This window comes from Balaenoptera physalus (genome assembly GCF_965194825.1).
Source record: "Balaenoptera physalus genome assembly, chromosome: 10".
Taxonomy (NCBI): domain Eukaryota; kingdom Metazoa; phylum Chordata; class Mammalia; order Artiodactyla; family Balaenopteridae; genus Balaenoptera; species Balaenoptera physalus.
Genome location: NC_138889.1, coordinates 74,191,294 through 74,211,298, shown reverse-complemented (window position 1 = coordinate 74,211,298; position 20,005 = coordinate 74,191,294). Strand labels below are relative to the sequence as shown.

General features: G+C 48.7%; 1 protein-coding gene and 1 long non-coding RNA gene across 14 annotated transcripts in view; one reads left to right on the top strand and one right to left on the bottom strand.

Moving 5' to 3' along the window:
- LOC309667728 overlaps positions 1 to 20,005 on the bottom strand; it is a 504,177-nt gene that overhangs the window by 132,288 nt on the left and 351,884 nt on the right. The gene's annotated exons all lie outside the window — the stretch shown is intronic.
- The window catches only part of PLEKHA7 (pleckstrin homology domain containing A7), a 210,187-nt gene that overhangs the window by 162,675 nt on the left and 27,507 nt on the right, over positions 1 to 20,005 (top strand). For all 13 annotated transcript variants that reach the window (XR_014267916.1, XR_014267917.1, XR_014267918.1 and 10 more), the window contains 3 exons: positions 7,911 to 8,433; positions 9,199 to 9,285; positions 11,900 to 11,953. Coding sequence is in view for 10 of the 13 variants with exons in the window: in XM_082476523.1 (XP_082332649.1) it covers positions 7,911 to 8,433; positions 9,199 to 9,285; positions 11,900 to 11,953 (664 nt within the window). In the remaining 3 variants the exon portion in view is untranslated. The remainder of the gene's footprint in view (positions 1 to 7,910; positions 8,434 to 9,198; positions 9,286 to 11,899; positions 11,954 to 20,005) is intronic.

Sequence of the window (20,005 nt, the reverse complement as noted above, 5' to 3'; positions counted from 1 at the left end):
TATTTAGAGGGAATGCATCTCTTGCTACTTGCAAAGCACTATCTGTATTTTATTATAATTTTAGATTAATTAGGACACATTTATGAATGTGAAGAATTCAGGGTCACTCAGCTTCCACATTGTCCTTAGAAGCCACTGTGTGTTGTCTTCACTTTGAAGACAGCAAATCCCCCTCGCCATCCTCAGGCTTCTAAAACAAACCTCAGACCGGAGACGAGATAGCAAAGTCGTGGTGCATTCAGAAAGCCCGCCAAGGGCTGGAGGGGCCACAGTGGATGTGTCAGAGCTCAGGCCAAGTCTGCCACAGGCCTGATACACATGCTTTAAAGTGCCGCTCTTCATTCTCCCTGCTGTGAGGCCCACACTTTCCACTGTGGGGTCTGGAGGCGGTGGTGCTCCAAGGGGAATAGGCTAGGCCTCTTTTTAGGTGGGTGGGGCTCTTGTGAATATGTGGGTGTTGTATGCATGTGTGGGTTGTGTAACTTCTTTAATCTGGTCCAGGTGGGCTATTGTGAGGTTAGATGGTGGAGAACTCACTGGGAGTTAATGGAAACTCCCTGAGCAGTTGGTAGACATTGTTGTGGGTCAGACTAGGAGAAGGAAGGCCCTTTGTGTTGTAGCTAAGATACCTTCCCGCTCCCTCCTGGGACAGACCAGGTGTCAGTTCTGTTTGATCAGATTTTGTGTTTTATTGAAAATAGCTACTGCCCAAGGACACAGAGGAGGGAAGCTGCTATTCTTGGTGCTGGGCTAGGTAGACCCCCTAGGAGGTAGTTCTAAGTGACCTTACTGCTGATGAGATTGGAAAGCTGGCAGGGGTTGTATCGTGCAGGTCCTCATAGTCCAAGGTACGGAATTTGGATTTTATTTGAAAAAGCAATAGGGAGAGCCCCTGGAAGGTTTTAAACAGGTAAATCATGTGATCTGATTCACAAAGAAGATAAGAGCCTAGGGAAGAGGCTGTTGCAGTAGTCCAGCATGGTGCCAATGGAAATAGGAAGAAATAGATTTGAGGTACATTTTGGAGGTTGAAACAGAAAAGCTTGTCAACGAATTGGATGTGCAGGATGAGAGAAAGGGAAGAGGAACAAGGATGATCCCTTAAATTTTGACTTAACAACCGGGTGGTTGCTGAGATGGGGAAGGCTTAGGAACAAGTTTTGGGGGCAAATTGGGGTTTCCATTTTGGGGACTTTTAAGTTTGAGAAACCTATTAACTATCCAGTGAGGGAGGTGTTAGGTTAGGCACTTGGATATGGATTGTGGTGTGGAGGTTTGACATTTGGTTGGGCATGCTGATTGGGAGCAATCAGTGCATAAGTGGTATCCCAACTTGGATGTTAGCAACAGAAGGGGGATCCAGTAGAGGAGACAGTGTGTCAGAGAGAAGCTACTCGTGATAAGTTAGCTGTTTCCTTTTATATGTATTGATAACAACTCTTAGGGACTGAAGTCAGTATGGGGCTGACTAGGGCAGGTAAAAGCAGGAGAAACCAGAAATAGAAGCAGATAGGAAGGGCATGGGTTTGGCCCTGATAAGCCTGTAGTTCCTACTGAAGAGTCTGGATTTAATCTTGAAGGCCCATGAAAGCCATTGATGGACTTAAAACAGGAGCATGGCATGATAGTTTCTAATATTTAGGAGGGTGGTTTGAAGGATGTTGGCAGGGAAGAGGCCTCAGGAGATTTTTCAGACTAGATATTCCTTACCTCATCTCAGTTCTCACATAGCAGGTCCATGAATATGGTGAAGAAATTTCCCAGGCTATTCTGATGTACCCCGCCCAAAATGAGAATGGCAGTTTTAATTACCCCTTGTTTAAAAAACTTTTTTTTTATTAAAGTAATACCTGTATATAGTTTTAAGGATTTAAGTAGTATGACCCCATCCGTCCCTATTCCGGATTCCACCACCTTTGAGGCAACCGCTTTCAATTCTTTTAGTAGTTTTATGTATTTATCTCTATATTTCCAAATAAGATACTTAACACTGCTGTTTCTTGAGTTTCCAGTTTTAGTTAGCTCTCGACATTCTACTCTAGATGATAAAGTCTCTTATTCCCCCCCTCTACCTTTCCTTTCCAAAGACACACTTACCCTTATCCCAGCTTCATAATATAGTTATAGCATAATTTTTGTTTAGATTACTAGTCAGTTTTTACATTATTATATAATGTGAAGTATAAATATTCACAGCTGGGCCATGTAGTATACAATAATTAAATTTCATTTGTGGTACAATTTTTTATTTTCTGGTATTGGTAATTTTCATGCTTATAGCTTGCTTAGTTTTCTCTGTACCCATTACTAATTCATCACCAAATTCATAGCTAGATGTGTAAATCTCTCTTTGCTCAGTACCCTCAAATAATCAGTAATCTACTTACAAGGTAAAAAATCCAAATAAGACCAATGGGTAAATACTGAAAAGTAAGTGTCCTCCTATTTTATTTCAGAAACCTAGATCTACTCCCCAAAGACCAACCACTATATTAAAAACAAAACAAAACAAAAATCCATGTTCTTCATCTTGCTTTGTTCCACTTAATATATCAATAAATATATCAATAGATATTTTAATATATCTTGGCTATCTATATCAGCACATATAGACATATTATTAATTTGAAATGGTGCAGAGTATTGCATTGTATGCATCTACAGTGATCTTTATACCATTTCCCTATTGATGGATAATTAGGTTGGTTATAAACATTTGCTATTACAAACTATGCTGCAGTGAATATCCGTGCCCAGTTGTCTTTGCAAACAAGTGCAGGTATACTTGAAGAACAAATTACTTGAAGTGGAATAACTAGGTCGGAGGATATATGTGATTTTAATTTTGATTGATATTACACAGTTGACCTTCAACAATGCTGTTTGAGTTTATACCCCACCAAAAGTGTCCCTGTTTCCTCACCCCACATCATCTCTGAAAACTACTATTTTAGGTTAACTGCTTGCTCTGGTGACCATATAGAAGATGGTTAAATGGAGAAGAGTCTGGAAAGAACATGACCAAGTATGAGGTGGTCATATTTTGGGTAGGAGGCGAGGAAGACCTAAACAAAAGCGGTAAAGATGGTGAGGATTGTGAGGAGGGGATGGATAGGATACACAGATGTTGAGATTGGGTAGGTATAGGGCTTGGGAAACTGATTCATCCAGGGCTGGAAGGTGAGGAGGGCCATAGATGGAGTTGAGGTTAACATTCAAGTTTGACTTGGTTAATACGTAGATGTGGCGCTGTGCACAAGATGTGAGCATGGGAGAAAGAAATGAGCTTGAAGATGAATGTGGTACCTGTGGAGTGGCCAGGTGGAGATAAGCAGTAGGTTATAGGGAATGTGGGTTCAGCTTAGGGAGAGATTTGGAAGTCATTGCCCTAGAGGTGGTAACTGATGCCCTGGCAGTAGTCAAGATCACCGAGGGTTGAATGCTTAGAGCAGTGGTTCTTAATCGTGGCCGCACAATTTGGTCATTTGAGGCCCTGCTCAAGAGCTTTTGCCTTATTTGGTCTGGGGCAAGGTGAGGGCATCAGTCTGTTTAAAAGCTCTCCAGGTGATACCAGTATATGAGAGGGGTTTGACATTTACTGAGGCCTGGGTCCCATGCTGGACAATCTGATTCTGATGATCCGAATTTCAGCCTGGACATCAGGAGTTTTCGAAAACTCCCCTACCCCTGGTGATTCTAACATGTAATCAGGGTTGAGAATAACTAGCTTAGAACAATAGCAGAGGGCCAAAGGCAGAACCCTGAGGGTCTCCAGTCCAAGGGGGTGGGCAAAAGCAGAGTCTGCATAAAGAAGTCTAGCAGAAGATGGAGGAGGAAAACGGGAGTGTGGTGAGGGAAGGTTCATCTGGAAGGAGTCCAGTTGGCAGCATGAGACTGCTCCCTGGATGTGGTGCCTTCTGAGGAGGCTGGGCACCACGGAAGGAGAATCTGGAATGTCAGGGTCTCTCTGCTGGTCTCATGCTCAGTAGCAGAGGCCTTTGGTTCCACTGAACTTCTTGATGGGCTTAGGTGAGTAGACCTTCTTAATAGAGCTAGAACTTTGAAGTTAAGTCAGGAGGCAGAGTAATGCGAGGGGAAGGCCAAAGGGAACCAGAAGGAAGGCATGGCCATTGAGAAACCCTTTGTGGCAGGGGTGCAGAAAGGACTTTGCAAAGCCGTACCGCTGGTATAAGTTGTAAGTTATAAGTTGTGGTTGTGAAATGTCTCTACATAACTCTGGCAGCCCACAGACCTACGTTATTCTGCTACACATAATGGGGGCTGGGGGCACATGGGGGAGCTAAAGGATGAGAAGTCAACTGCAAGGAGATAAGAGGTGGTTGGGGAAGGCGTCGGACTGTCCCTAGGATGTGAGGGGGGAGTCCGAGCCCTTCTTATCTAAGGGGCAGGGAGACATTAGGTCTGTAAATGAAAACAGTTTGTTGGCCTTGGAGGTCATTGAGCACTCAGTAAGAGGAATCTCAGTCTAGTGATAGAAGTAGTTCTCAGGGGGCTGAAAAGTAAACGTGAGGGCTTGAAGACGACCCTTTGAGAAGAAAGCCGTCAGCCCCTGTGTAAGCAGAGTGCTCAATGTCTGATCGTTCACTTGTATCTGGGAAGGACTGCATATTGCATATCAGAGCTATCTTTTTTTTTTTTTCCTTAAAGATGTGTTTGTAATCTCTTACAGTCAAGTAATAAGTAGTTCTGGCTGCTTAATAAAGGAACCTCCTCCTGTTGATAATACAGGAGAGGGATATCCCTGCTCTGTGTAGGATTGAGACTGTGCTAATCTCGTTAGATGGAGCACGTTAGACATTGGAAGGAGGGTTATTTGAACTGTAATATGATCTCATATTCTCGGCTCTAGACCACACAGGGAATTATTTCTAATTGTTCTTTCAGTACTTGGAGATGTATATTATATTTCACTTTATTAAACTCCTTTAGAATGATGGTTTGCAAGGACAGACTGATACACCCTTAGAATCTTACCACATTCTATGAGGTTGTTTTGAAATTCTAGCCTTCCGTTTTTTCCCTGGTGTTTAAAGTAATGCATACTTGTAAAATAAAGTGGCAGGGGTGGGTGTAGAGTCAGGGATGTAAACATTACCACGGGGAACAGAGTAAAACGTGGAAGTCCTGCACAACCGGTGTGGAAGCTCAGGTGAGGCCTGCCTGCTGCATAAGTAATTGGTTATAAAACTTGATTTCACGTTTCTATATGACCATTTTATAGGGGCTATGTCAGAATATATAGGTGCCTTTTGGAAAGGGAGCCCCCCATGGCACAGAGCGGGATTTGAGGGCAGGAGACCTCGAGCCTTCTTTTGGATAAAGCTGGGGTTGGGGGCCAGCAAATGGATCTGCTCTTAGGACAGAGCTGCTCTGCGTGCTCCTGCCTGCTCCAGGGTGACCTTCACCTCATCTTACAACCGTACCTCCTGTGTCCCTCCCTCCACCATCCGTTAGTTACTGTGGTTTGGCCTCTGGCACCAGGACTCACCATTGGCACTGGGGTCTTTGGGGTCACCCCCAAATGGCCAGCTCTGGGAGGATGGCAAGCAGTGCATACGCAGAGGGCACAGGCTAGAGGATAAGCTGAGGGCTTTGGGGCACTGCCCTGGCGGCGGTGGGCTCTGACCATCTGAACACCACAGGCAGGCATGGGGAGTGGGCTGCAGAGCCAGACTGAAGGGGTGTATGGAGTGAGCGTGGCTGGGACGTGCTTTGCATCGTTTGCATTTTGCTTCAGGCAGAGTGAGCAATGGTCAGTAAAGTCATGAACTCCCCGGGGGAAGCCCCCAGCCTGGTTTCTGCCATTGCCACCACTGCTGTTTGAGGGTTCAGGCACTGCCCCTTCCTCAGAGACACATTCCCCTCTGACTCTGGGAAATCCATAGCAAACCCTGCCACCTGGTGGCAAGGAGACAAGCTGGGCAAGCTGAAGAGATCTTAAAATTACCTCCCGTAATTGCAAAGATAACGATAAAAAGGGAAAAGAAAGCCACCATTTTTTGAATGACAGCTACTTTTAATCCTCACAACAATCTATTAAATGGTTCTTAGTAGCCCCATTTTACAGTAAGGAGAGTGATACAATGAGTTTAAAAACAATTAGAACAGCACTTCTCAAACATCAACCACCTGGAGGGCTTGTTAAACCACAGGTGGCTGGGCCCCACCCGCAGGGTTCCTGATTTCAGGTGGGGCCTGATAACCTGCATTTCTGACAAGCTCCCAGGTGGTGCTGATGCTGCTGGACTACACTTCGAGCTTAGAACAAGGTCTGGTGAGCGCTGCTGTATAAAGATTCGTTAGGTAAAGTTGATAGGTAAAGGCAGAGTCAGGATTCCAGCCCAGGCCTGGCTTCAGAACCTGTCCGTTTTACATCCTGCTGCCTCTCAGGTTAGACTTGTAAAGCTTAATAAAACTGTAGTTGGCCCTTGCTGAATTTTTCTTTCAGAAAATAAGATGGCTGGTCGGTAGTAGTTTTCACCGTCCTATCCAGCTTTTGTGTGCCGGGGTATTTGTTGAAGGGCTGGTGATGTGTCAGCACTTTCCCAGACCGCGGACAACACCGCAGAATGTAAGACACAGTTGCTGCCCCGCAAGGATTTACAGCTTGGCTGGGGAGGAGACAGCTTACGAGTAGGAAAAGGTTACATCAATACAGGACCTTGGAAAAGTTACAGACTGTACAGTAACTAGGTCAGAGCAGGGCAGGAACCCTGAGGGCCGTGGCATTGCAGAAGGCCTCTGTGGAAGAGGCATGGGACAGTGTCCTGGAGAATGAGTGAGATTTGGTGATAGGGCAAGGTGAGCCCATACAGGTAGGGGAAGGAGGAACAGTATTATGAGAATAAGGAGAGAGAAGTGGGAAGGGAGCATCCACTGGTGAAGGTACCGCCTGTGTATCAGGCAGGGAGCCTGTGTTCTCTTCCTGTCTCATTTATTCTTCAGGACAGCCTTAGGAGGCAGGTAGTTCTGTCCTCATGTTATAGGTAAGGAAGCTGAGGCTCAGAGCAGTCAGGTAAGCTGCCTAAGGTCACACAGCCAGTGGATTCAACCCTAGGTCAGACTTCCTCTGCTTTTTCTACTGCAGAAAGTTGTCCAAGTGTGTAGGAGGCCAGGCAAGATTAGGGTGAGGCCCTTACACTCAGGCTCCAGCAAGTGCAGGGGTGCACCTGAGAGGGGGGTGCCCCCTTGACGGCCAACTTGCCCCAATTTGAACCTGGCCTGGGTAGGAGGAGCAGTGAGAAAACAGCAGGAAGGGAAGGTGGGTTGAGGTCAGGTGCTAGAGAGCTGTGAGTATCAGGAGAAGGGGTTTAGATTTTATTTCGTAAGCATTAGGGAGCCATTGATGGTTTTGGAGCACAGGAGTGATTAGATCCAAGCAGTTGACTCTGTACAGCATGGAAACTAGTTAGGAAGGTCTCAGAGTTGTCTGGGTGGAGGTGGTTAATCAGGATCTGGATTAAAGTAATAGGGAAAGAAAGGAACTGATGCCAGCCACTTCCTTTAAGAACTTCCAGGACTTGGTGCTGGGGAACATCTTGGTGACCGGGAGAATCATGAGGCATTTCCTAGAGATATGCACACCTGATGGAAAAGCTGACTGATGGCAAGAGAGAGCGAGGCAGGTTTAATCATGCTGCACTTGAAGTGGGGCAGCCAAGTCGGCCTGGTAGGGGGGTTGACACTCCAAGGTTGATGGATAAAGTGGTTTAGGAATCCTCTGCAAAGGGAAGAAGCGACTGAAGTCCTGGATGTCTGCGTTGATTGTTCTTTGGGGTTTGTACAGGGCTCCCTCACATGCCTGGCTCTGTGGCTTTGCCTAGCTGTGTTTCCAGAAGCCCAGCAGACCCCTTGCTGGTCCTCTTACCTGTCCTCTCCTTTGTCCTCAGCCTGCCCCTGGACCAGACCCTTCCTCGCCAGGGTCCCAGCCAATCCCTGTCCTTCCCAGAAAACTACCAGACTCTTCCCAAGAGCAGCCGACACCCGTCAGGGGGCTCTTCACCCCCTCCCCGCAACCTGCCGAGTGACTACAAGTACGCGCAGGACCGAGCCAGCCACCTGAAGATGTCGAGTGAGGAGCGCCGGGCACACCGGGACGGCACCGTGTGGCAGCTCTACGAGTGGCAGCAGCGCCAGCAGTTCCGGCACGGTAGCCCCACGGCGCCCATCTGTGCGGGCTCCCCAGAATTCGCCGACCAGGGCCGGAGCAGGAGCATGTTAGAGGTGCCCCGCTCCATCTCTGTGCCTCCATCTCCCTCGGACATCCCTCCCCCGGGGCCCCTGAGGGCCTTCCCACCCCGGCGGCCACACACGCCAGCAGAGAGGGTCACTGTGAAGCCACCGGACCAGAGAAGGAGTGTGGACATCTCGCTGGGCAGTTCTCCCAGGAAGGCATGGGGCCACACCACCAAGGTGAGACTCTGGAGGCCCTGCCAGGCTGCTGGGGGCCCAGCATTAGGACGTTAGGAGCCTCACATGGTTTGAACACAAACTTGAGCAATGTAGGATAATGACAGGTAACACTTATGTAGTACTGTACTTTAGCGCTGGGTGTAGCGCTAAAGGCTTTAATTCTTACAACACCCCTATGAGGTAGGTGCTATTATTTCAGGTTTCTCCTGCTATCTGAAGGTAGAGTGTTCCTATGAAACCTTTAGTAAGCCAAAGTGGCAGAAAGCGAAGAAGCAGTTACATTTTCTGTGAAAGTGAAAATCCCCTTTGGATTTTGGTTATCAAAAACAGGTGCTAAAGGTAGGTCTTTTGTAAAATCAAAGTGGCATAAAGCGAACTTTTGTAAAGCAGGGGATACCCGTGTGCCCATTTCACACGTGAGAACTCTTAGGCATTAAGGGATGAAGTTACTTGCACAGGGTCACACAACTAGAAGTCTACTTCCTTGCAGCTTGGAAGGCAGGGAAAGATGTTTGTGTTTAACTAGTTCAATTATTTATAATAACCTGACTTAAGTTTTAACTCCGGAGGGGCTCTCACAGTTTGTCATTGTCATAACCTGGTGAGAAAGATGTGTATCCCAATTTGGCAGATGAAGAGAGTCTGAGGCTGAGAGACGTGCCATGCCATGTGCTTGGCTGCCCTGGTAGTGAGTGGCAGAGGCTCTGGCCCCCACCCCCCTCCACGCCCGGCTCTCGGTGTGACTTCCTGTCTCCCCTCCTGCAGAACTCCTCTCATGTGGACCGACGCTCCATGCCCTCCATGGGTTACATGACCCACACTGTCAGTGCTCCCAGTTTACATGGAAAATCGGTAAGCAGCACCTCCTCTCCCCCTCCAGGTGACTGATCTTATCCAGCTTGCAAAGGGCTAATCTCATCAGGGTTCTCCCCTGAGCCAGTCAGATGCAATCCCCATTTTAGAGATGAGGAAACTGAGGCTCAGAGAAGTCGAATGAGTTGCTCAGGCCCATCCCACTGGCATTGGGACCTCCTGAGGTCAGCAGAAGAGCCTGGTGGGGGGAAGTGGAGGAGAATGTGGTGTTTATTCTCTTTGGGGCAGCATTTTGTCTGCAGCATTTTCCAGCCACCTGCCTTTTTCTCTGGTTAGCTCCTCTCCTTTCTTCCTGGTCTTTGCTTTGATTAGTTCACTGTCTTCAAAACTCAAGTCTGGGTGAGGTTGCACTACTGGTGGCTGTTTCCTGATAAAAACTACTTCCTGCAGCCCCTTTTCTGCCGGTGCCTTTACTTGTCCTAATGACAGAATTAATGCAATAATTACTTAATGGTGTCACATCAATGCTGTGCCAGCACCGGGGTGAAGAGTAATTATAGCGTCGTGCTCCTGCGGTGGCTAATTTCCTCATGATGTGTCTACACACCTGCAGCTGGAGGAGCTCTCACTGCTTCTCACCCGGTTACGGCGGCACCAGGCCAAGTTGGCCAGGGTGCGAAATTTCGCCATCGGCCAGTTACTGCAGCACGAGCTGACCTTTCCCACCTGCCAGGTCAGCGCTGGTGGGCTCTCTCAGGGCTGGGGGCCACCCCGGGGACAGGGGAGTGACATGCTGGCCCGTGCTCCCTCGTGCCCGTGCTCTAGTCTGTCCTGCTGTCTGGCTCTCTCCCTTGTTCCTGCCTGTTTGCTTCTGGATGCTACTGCCAGACACTGTGCAGCCGTCATGGGGCCCACGCCCCTGTTGCTGGGGTGGAGGCTGCATGTGGTGTGAGGGACCGGAACTGTGGCTTCTCTGCCTGTGAGTAATGACTGCCAGGCTGGTGTGTGGTCATGTCCAAGGGCTGTGCTAGCTGTCATCCTTGTTGCCACCTTGGGTACTCCCTGGGATGCTGAGAGGTGTGTGTCAGCCTGGAGGGAGAAGGCATGGTGCCCTCTCATCTGGACAGTGCCCTGCTGACTGTCAGAGCAGCTTCACACCCCTTATCCCAGTGAACTTCACAGTAGCCTGGGAGAGGTTAGGTAGGACAGGTGGGAAAGTGACTTGCCCAGGATCCCTCAGCTAGTGGCATGCAGGCTGGAGCCAGATCCCAGGTCCTGTCTGGCACAGTGTTCTAAACTGTTTCCAAGACATGAGGGGTTGCAGGCAAGCTCCTCCAGGAGTAGACAGACAGTCGTTCTCCTGGGCATCCCGAGCGTCTTAAAGAAGATGCTGGTCCACACGAGCCTGGTCCGCCGAGCTGCACAGAAGTAGGCAGAGGACAGATGAGGAGGTTGAGGGAATTGTCACTTTCCTCACCTGTCCTATTTTAGTGGGACCTGAGAGTTACAGGAAATGTATTTGGAAAAATGAATATAAGGGAGCACGTGCAAAAATCCTAATTTGTGAATTTGGGTGATTTTTAATAACATTGCTCTGTCCCTCTTGCTGCGGGACTGGGCTGATTGAGGAAGTAGGGATGGGTAAGGAGACAGTTTAGGGACAGAAATAAGATCTTGCAAACCACTGGTGTCCCTGGCAGTGGTCCTTCAGGCTTTCTCATGCTTAAAAGCACTGCCTGAACGTCTTGCATTATTTCTTTTTGTTTGTTTTACATCAGAGCTCTAAACTCAGACCCCCTTCCTAGGCCTGGCTTGCTTTTGGCTTGCTGAGAGTCCTCTTAGTTGGCTGAGAAAGTGCCTGGACTGTTTTTCTTAAGCTTTCGTAGCCCCTCTCCCTCACAGTTAGCTTCTGTGATCCATTACATAGGAAGCACAAGTTCTAGGAAATCAAAGAGTCTTTTCCTTATTCTCACTGTTCCTGGTAATTATACTGAAGAACTCAACAGACTGTCAGAGATGACACAAGCAGTCAGGTCTGCCTGGACCTTCCTTATCTAGCTCCTGACCCAGCCACCTTGGCTCCATGCTCAGCAAACGGAGCCAAAACTTCCAGGAAACTTTCTGCAGCTACTGGTGCTTATCATTCCAGAACCCAAGGTCAAAAGGGAACCTCCCTGGGTCACCTAGGTCATCTCCATGCCTCTTCCAGGCATCCATCCACACCAATCAGGGGGTCATTTTCCTTCATGCATGTGAAGTGGCCCAGTGCAAAGGTTTGGAGCGTAGCATGTCCTCTTCCAGGTAGACCTCTCTAGTTCTGTCTCAGGAGCTCGCCTCTGCCTCAGCTGCTCTGCTGTCCTGGTCCTCTGGTGGGATGTGTGCTGTCTCCCTCCTCCTCATCAAACTGTCCCCAGCCAATGGGGGGAACAAGCTGGCTTTCCCCACATGGTAGACCTGTGAGATCCACCATGCTGAGAGAGCTCTGAGCTGCACCGAGACATTTGTGCTTCCTCTGTGGCCTGGATGTGCTGGTCTGCTGTGGTCTCTTGTCCCCGAAGCTGCACAGGTGTAAATGAGTCACACGTGAAGCCCTGAGTTGTGGACACCTTCGGTGTTCATAACTGGCTTTTTTCTCTCTCTGCTTCATTTGAAGGCTGACGATACCTACCTCCAGCTGAAGAAAGACCTGGAGTACCTGGACCTAAAGGTGAGTGGCCTCAGGGGTCTTGCTTTCCTGGGACACTTCCCTTTCGGAGAGTGTCAGCCTCATTGGAGACCAGCCCCAAAGCCAAAGGCCTTGCAGGTCTTACAGATCTGGGTTTCAAATGAAGATGTCTCCTGTCTGAATCAGAAGGGGGATTTTTTGTTTTGGGGTTTTTGATTTTTTTCTTTGGTTGCTGTGGCTTTTGGAAATTTCTTTTTTAAATTGAATATAATTGACATATAACATTGTATTAGTTCCAGGTGTACAACATAATGATATTTGTATATATTGGGAAATGATCACAAATCTAATTAACATCTATCACCATTCTTGGTTACGAATTATTTTTTCCTTATGATGAGAACTTTTAAGATCTACTCTCTTAGCAGCATTCAAATGTGCAATACAGTATTGTTAACTATAGTCACTATACTGTACATTGCATCCTCATGATTTATTTATTTTATAACTGGAAGTTTGTACCTTTCAGAAGAGTCTAATTTCTTGTAGCCTCAGACTCTGGGCTCCTCTCAGTTTCTTGTGAATTCTGCTGTAAGGTCTCTGGCTTCCAGAATGAGGGCACAAGATCTTGCTTTCTTCCTGTCCTTGGTTAGAACCACAGGGTTCCTCCAAATAATAACCAGTTGCTTCTTCAGAGCCTCCAGTGGGGCGGGGGTGTGTTTGGTTCACAGGGTGCCACTGATGTGTGTTTTCAGGCACAAGCAGTTTGGTGGATTGTCTGGTTTTGTAGTTGGGGGGTACCGGAGTCTCCCCTCTGTGTTTAGGAGATGAACGTCGGGCCCCTCCCTGTAGGTGATGAAGGTCAGGCTCTAAATCAGCCTCCACAACACAGACAGAGCTGGGAAAGCTGCTAGAGAAGCGAGAGGCATTCTGCCTGGAAGAGGGCTGCTATTGTTCTGTTCCCACAGCTCTCCAAAAGCTCCCACTGTGAAAAGCACTTCTTATGCCTGAGCCATGACTTAGACTGAAGGAATGTGACCTTTAATTAACTGCGGGTGTGAGAGGGCGGGCAGAGGGCCCTGCGGGAGGACACCCAGGTGACTGCGGCGGGGGCATGCCTCCCTCGGTCCCCAGTGTACCTGGCTTGAGATATTTTTAACTTGGGGATTGTCGTCCAGCCTTGTAGAAGCAGGGGTATGAACATTAGGTCCTAAGGCAGCAGAGGAGGGGCCTCCCCACTCTGAGGCAAGATCAAGACCTTTGATTAGGAGTCCCCCAGTTAACTTAATGTATCTGATAATGAGCACTTGTGCTATATCCAGCTCTGGAGAAGCTAGGGGGGATGGAAGAGAAAAATCGAGGCTCTCTGGCCTTGAGAAACTTCCAGATGTTCTGGGTTGGGGAAAGAAAGCGTCCTGAAATAACACAGACTTTTTTGCAATGAGCGTATGAAGATTTGTCTGGCCCAGTGCTCAGAGCTGAGATAGTGAGGGTGACTGTGGCTGCAGTGCTGGGAAGCCTTCTGGAGGAGATGGCGTGTGTCCAGAGCCTTGAAGAGCCAAGGGTTTAGGTTGGGTGACGTTAAAGGGAAGGGAACTGTGGGAGCCATGGCTGGAAAAGTGGGGGCAGATTGTCCAGGTTCCGGAGTCTTTCTAGGCTTTAGAAAGGAAGGTGCAGTGAAGAAAAGTCAGACTTGGCTTTCAGACATGAGCGACACAAGGAGGGTTCTCTCAAAACCAGGACGTTTTCTAGCTTACGTGGTAGTCAGGTCACGTAGAGCATGAGTGAGTGAGTATGGTAGTCAGGACTCAGTGCCCAGACGTGGTGGTGTGGGCCAGATGTGCAGCCCAGCCCTCCCTCCTGCACTCTGAACCTGGGTAGGTCCTTCCACCATGCCCACCTCCCCCATCTGACCTGGAGCAGCCCCGGGCCTCCATCTGCCCTGTGTACCACCACGTCCCTGTTCCCTGGCCTCACCATGCCCGGGGCCATGCAGGTGACACAGAAGTATTTGTAGAGCATCCACGATGTGCCGAGGCCTGTGGGAGAGGCGTGGCTCACAGCAGCACAGGTGTACCACAAAACACTCTTCAGAGCGCTTGGTGCACGGTGCGAGGGAACTTAATAAAGTGCCTGAGCCAGAGTAACAGGAAATACCTGTCTTCTGATTCCTGTTTGTGTGAGATAGCCGACCTCACAGTTGGTCCTGGAGAGAAGATCCAGCTCAGGCTGGTTTTATTTAAAGATTATAGAACTTGAGCTCAATAAAAGGGATTTAGAGGGAGAGAGAAAAACTGAGGCATAGGATAGCAGAGTAGAGCCAGGAGTCCTGTGTCCTCACTGCCAACAGAAGCGGAATAACAATAGAGGGTAAAATGTGTGTCAGTCACCATGTTTTACTTCTGTTAAATTATGTACCCGCGGCAGTAGCCCTATAAGGGAGGCGGTGTTATCTTTTTTTCACTGACTGAGGCTCAGAGAAGTAAATGACTCTCCCAAGGCCATGTTAGTAGTTACGGGCGGTCAGTACTTGGGAGCAGCGCTGACTCTGAAGCTGGTGCTCTTAATCACCCTGCCTCCCAGCCGCTCTTACAATGCTGCTTCTACTACTGTGGACCCAAAGGGATGAAGTTTCTTATGGAGCTGAACTGGGGTCCTTCTGCCAGGAAATGTTTATGCTGTGATAGAGACAAGGTACATCCTTGGGGTGTTTCACCAGCTAGGAGCCGTTATGTGACCAAAACATTAACTAGTGATTGGAAGTTGTCAGTGTTTATCTTGAAAAACAGCTGTGTTGATACCAGAATTTCCCTGGTCTTATAGCTGCTACTCCAGTTGCTAAGCTCCTCTTAGAGAACCAGTCCCCCAATAACAGCACCAGCAGGTGAGAGACACTTGGCTTACCAGCAACATGGGTGGGAAAAGATGCTGGGGTTTGTGTTGTGTGTGAGTCATCATTCAGAAAGGCTGACATCACCTTGGCCTCCCTCCAAGAGACAGGCCTCCCTCCAAATCAGGGAGGCAGTGGGCCTGCTCTGCTCAGACCCAGCTGGGGTGTAGAGTTCCCACCTGGACGTTTCACTTCAGGATCCAGACGAGGGAAGGGCTGGAATCAAAGGAGAGGTGATGAGGGGCTGCAAGAACTGTGGCTGAGGAGTGTATTAGGCGGGATGCTTTTGTTGGCAGGTATCCGAAACCCAAATCAGCCTGCTGAGCCACAAGGGGAATATACTGGTTCACGTAGCCAGGGCTGTGTTCCAGGAACTCAGGCCACGCCACCAACTGTTCTGCTTTCCACATGGCCAGGGAAGAAAGGTGGCCACTTGCACACTCAGGTTGGCTTTATCCCAGCCGAGCCTCCCTGTGGAGTGAAGGGTGGGGGATTCCCTAATGGAAAGCAGACTGGGCAGACACAAGAAACACAGCAGCAGGCAGCACAGCTACAGTGCGGATGGTTGAAGGAGGAAGGGGCAATGCAGGCAAGACATAGAGACAGTCTGTAAAGCTCTAAATGTTACCATGTGTCTTCCGGGGCTCTGAGGGGCGATTAAGACAAGTGGATCACAGCTACAAGTAGACAGGTTTTAGTTGAGTAGAAGAAAGACTTCTCTAAAAGGGCCACCACAGGTCATCGTGACCTCCCCATCACTGCGGTGCAGCTGAGGCCAGGTGAGCACTGAGTGGGATGAGTGACCGGATCAGGAAAACCCTCAGGCCCGTTGACTCTTGAGATCCTGTGACGTGCTAGACAAGATGAGCTGCCGTGAGCCCAGTGGGGGTCCCTGAGACGAGGGCCTCGGAAGACACAATTGAATGGGCGGTGTAGCCCAGGCTGGGCGTGGAGCTGGCGCCGAGCACAGCCCCGCTGTGAACAGCTTCTTGTGAGAGGTCCCTCCTGGGTCCTTGTGGGGAGAGGTAAGCCTCTGGAGAAGGATGGTCTCCGTGCCCCCACCAGGTTGGCACAGGGTCCCCCGCGTCCCTGTCCCAAAGGCCACAGATTTAAGGATCCAGAGCCCATGTCCCCTCCGCCTCCATCAGCTGATGCTTGGGTTCCAGAACCCGTTGGTGGTGTTTGCCCACATGTTGTGGAGCTTGGTCTCCTGAAGTGAGCATTCCTGCTGGGGTGCCAAATGAGCAAATAAAAGCAGACTCCACTCTCTTAGAAGATGCTCTGTGTTAGTGTCCTCTTTGGAAATGTTTACTTTCCTGGCAGTTTACTTGGCAGTGCCAGGGTGGAAAGGATTTCACGCTGATTAAGCATCTGTTCTTGCCTGGCAATTTTGGGGCACCTGTTGTTCATTATCTCACTTAATCCTCTCAGCACCTTTGAGCAAATAAGAATTATTATCTGCACCTTACTAATCAGGAACCCGAGTATCAGAGAAGTAACTTCTGCAAAGTTATGCAGCTGAGATTCAAACCCTGTGACTAACTTCACACCTGCCTCCTTTCTTCCGTGTGCCATGTACCTCATCTGCCCTGAAGTTGCATTCGCTGAGTTGTATTTCTGGCATTAATGTTCTGCTCTTCAGAACCCTACACCGGAGCCAGGTCTGAAAAGGGGGTATGAAGGTTCGCTGTTGTTTACGGCTTGAATTGTTTTTATGCATCTGGGAAGCACAGCTGGGAAAGTGAGGTGGGGGGGAGGGCACCTGCAACTACACAGGTGGTGCCTTTTAGGTGGAGCAGATTGAAGTCAGCCCCAAAGGGGCTCTTGTCCCTAGTGAGGGACGTCATCAGTGGCTCCAGGTGCCTGGCCTCTGGACTTTTCCTGACAGAGCCTGAGATCTGGGCTTCTCTGTTCAGAGTCTGTTTCCAGTTAGCTTCTGGAGCAGAGTTCTTAAGTCATGGTCTGGAATACCATCTATCTCAGAATGATCTGGGAGCTTGATAAAAACTTGCAGATCTGGAGGGTTCTGTTGAATTAGAACCTCTGGAAATGATGCCCAGAATTCTGTGTTTTTAAAATCAAGCTCTGGGGTGATTCTTGTGCACAGTAAGCGGAGGTCTTTTATTCTGAAGAGAGATTGTTAACGCTGGTCATGAACTAGAGCAATGAATATGGATGCTTGGGTCTTACCCCTTAGAGACTCTGATTTAATTGGTAATACTCAGGTATTACTCTTTAAGAAAGAAAGACACTCCCTAGGTGTTCTAATGTGTAGGTATGGCTGAGAAACATGGTTTAAAAGCAGTGGTCCTCAAAGTGTGATCCCAGATGAACAGTGTCAGCAATTCCTGGGGCTTTGTTAGAAATGAGCAATCTTGGTTCCCACCCCAGAGCTGCTTAGTGAGAACCTTTGGAGGTGGGGCCCAGCAAGTCTGTATATTCCCAGCCCTCCAGATGATTCTGAAGCATGCTCAAGTGTGAGAACCATTTTTTAGTGGAGTGCTTCCCACTCCTGGCTGCACATCAGACTCACCCAGGAGGACTTTTCAGAATCCCAGTGCCTAGGCCCCACCCCAGACCAATTACATCCAAGTTTTCTTGGAGTGGGACTCAGGCATCAGTCTTTTAAAGCTCCTGGGTGATCTCAGTGGTGGAGGCAGGGTTGAGATCCAGTGTCTTAGTGGGTGGGGACAGTTCCCTCTCAAAGGAGCTGGAAGCATTTGGCATCATGGGTAAGACATAATGGTTTAGGTGTGGAGGCGAGGGTCTGAGGGACCACAGGTGGGTGGGGCTGAGACTAATGCACGGCTCCACTCTAAACTACAGATTCAGTATCTTACAGTATGTGATGGGGGGAGGACAGAGGAAGAAGCAGTCCCCTCTTGCCTTCTGTGGCAGAACCAGGAAGGACATGGGCACTGAAATCAGCACTCTCACGTAAACTAGCCTGCACGAAGATCCTTCAGGCAGTGCTTATGATCCCCCATTTACGGATGAGGGAACTGAAGTCTGGAAAGGTCCACCGGCTGGGAGGCCGCATAACCAGACTGAGACACACTCATTTGAACTGCACAACACACCTCCTCCTTAAGGTTTCCCCTTGCCAGTTCCCCAAATTCTGGCTCCTTCAAATGTCATTTGATGTCTTACCTGTTACGATTTGTTGTATTTGCCTTTTTGTTTGGAACAGATAAAAAATAATGAACCTTTGATCAACGTGCTTTACAAAGTGCTGAAGAAGTCAGCACGGGGCTGTCGGCCCAGGAGAAGCGTAAGATGATCTGATCTGTATCTCCAGGCGGGGCCATTCCATTGCTTCTGGCTCAGTGCCGACTCCATCACTTGCTTCACCAGGGGCTCTCCTGACTGCCCCAGACTTCCTGCGAGTCATTTCGGTTTATTTTCTGTCTATTGAAGCTCCCTCAGCGTTTTGGCTGGTGCACCAGGCTGAGCCTCTCATCCGTAGTGTTTTGTGACTCCATCATTTGTGCTGCCATTGGGGGCAGGGGGGTGGGGCTTGCCTAGCTTGCCACCAGCTTGTGTTATGTCCCCATTCTCGCTCGTCTGCCTTCATGGTGGGGGCTGCCCTAGAGCCTGGGTTCCTTGGGAGGGAGCAGCAGTTCCTGGTCACCTTGGAGGAGCTGGGGTGTCCTGAGATTCCACTGTGGCCCTGGGATTAGGGTGGCTCTTCTTCAGGGCAGGGTGTTGATGTTTGAAAACATTCTGGAGCTGGACTAGAACAAAACGCCCACCTCCCCACCATCCACCCCTTTGAGGGATGCAGAGGTAGTGCCTGAAACGTGGCCAGCTTTTATAGCATTCCAAGGGAGGCTGCAGGTTGGAAAGCAGAAGCTGTATCCAGTCATCTTGGGCCCTGCATATAGGTGTCTTGGGATGTGCTGGAGGGGAGTAAGATGCCTGGGAGGCCTTTAATTGCTTTCCGATGTGGAGACTCTTTCAAATGGATGAGTGCCCACTAACTTTCACTTTTTCTGGTGACAGAGGTGCTAGGGACCCATAGTTGATGTTTTGAATGGATTTAAACATTGCTATCACAAAGTGCAATTTTCAAAGGAAAATTAGATGTAATATACCGTTTGTGGCTGTGTCTTAGAAGCCTCAGCTCTCTGGAACAAAGCTAAATTCAGAAGCTTAAAGGGCCTGTGAGTTGTGTAAACACTGTCACGAAGCTCCTGCTCTAAAGCCTGTGGCCTTTACTCCACAGAAAGAGGTCTCAGGCCCTGAGCACAGCCAGCTCACCTCGTTTTGTCACATTCACAGACTCACTAAGCAAACGCTTCTCAAATATCCTCAATACGCCGGGCCCTGGGCTGGGCTTTGAGGATACAGAGAAAATACATCACAGTCCCCACAGTCCCTCCTAATTAGGTTATTGTCAAGTGAGGGGAGACAGAACAGATCATCTACTAAGGCCCATAATAGTGGCAGACACAAGGGGTGGGAGGATGTCCCGTGATGGGTACCAAACCCAGATGGAGGGAGGGAGACAGGGAAGAGCAGCAAGTGTGTCCCTTCTGCTGAGTTTCTAATCCTCATAGACTCAGTCATTTGAACTCCTAATTCATAGCACCTTAAAAGCAGCACATTAAAAGGGGACAAAGACGAAGTTACTTCTTAGGAAAGAGGGAGTGCTCATATCCTGAGAGAGAGAAGAAACATTATAAGTCAATCTGAAATGGAAATGAAAGCGCAGAAATTTGGGAGCATTTAGCTAGATAGGCAAATAGTCCTAAACACGATCTTCTAAGAAATTCTATATTACTGATTTTTGTAATGACTCTGATTCATCCCCCAAAAGGTTGAATTTATATTCAGTGTTCTGTGAAGGTAGTAAAGGACATACTTTTAGAAAGCTTTCCATCAAAAAGTTTAAAAGACAGCTTTCTGAAAGTGCCCTTTTTGTGAAGTACCTCATTCCTTGCCTGATGGTGCTGGATAAATGAGGCATTGCTCAGTTAGACTCTCTGCCTTGCTATTTCAGTATCGAAAACATATCATTTGGAAAAAGCTTCAGTGACATAAAGGGAAGAGTTTTGTTAAGAGGAAAAGTCCCCAAAGCATTATCTCAATTTGAAAATGATGTCTTCCTAGGAAGCGAGGCAAGGGTCAGCCCCTTGGAGGGTAGACAAGCTCACGGCCCCTCGCTTTGGCAAAGGACTGTGACACAGAGTGAAGACTCCCCT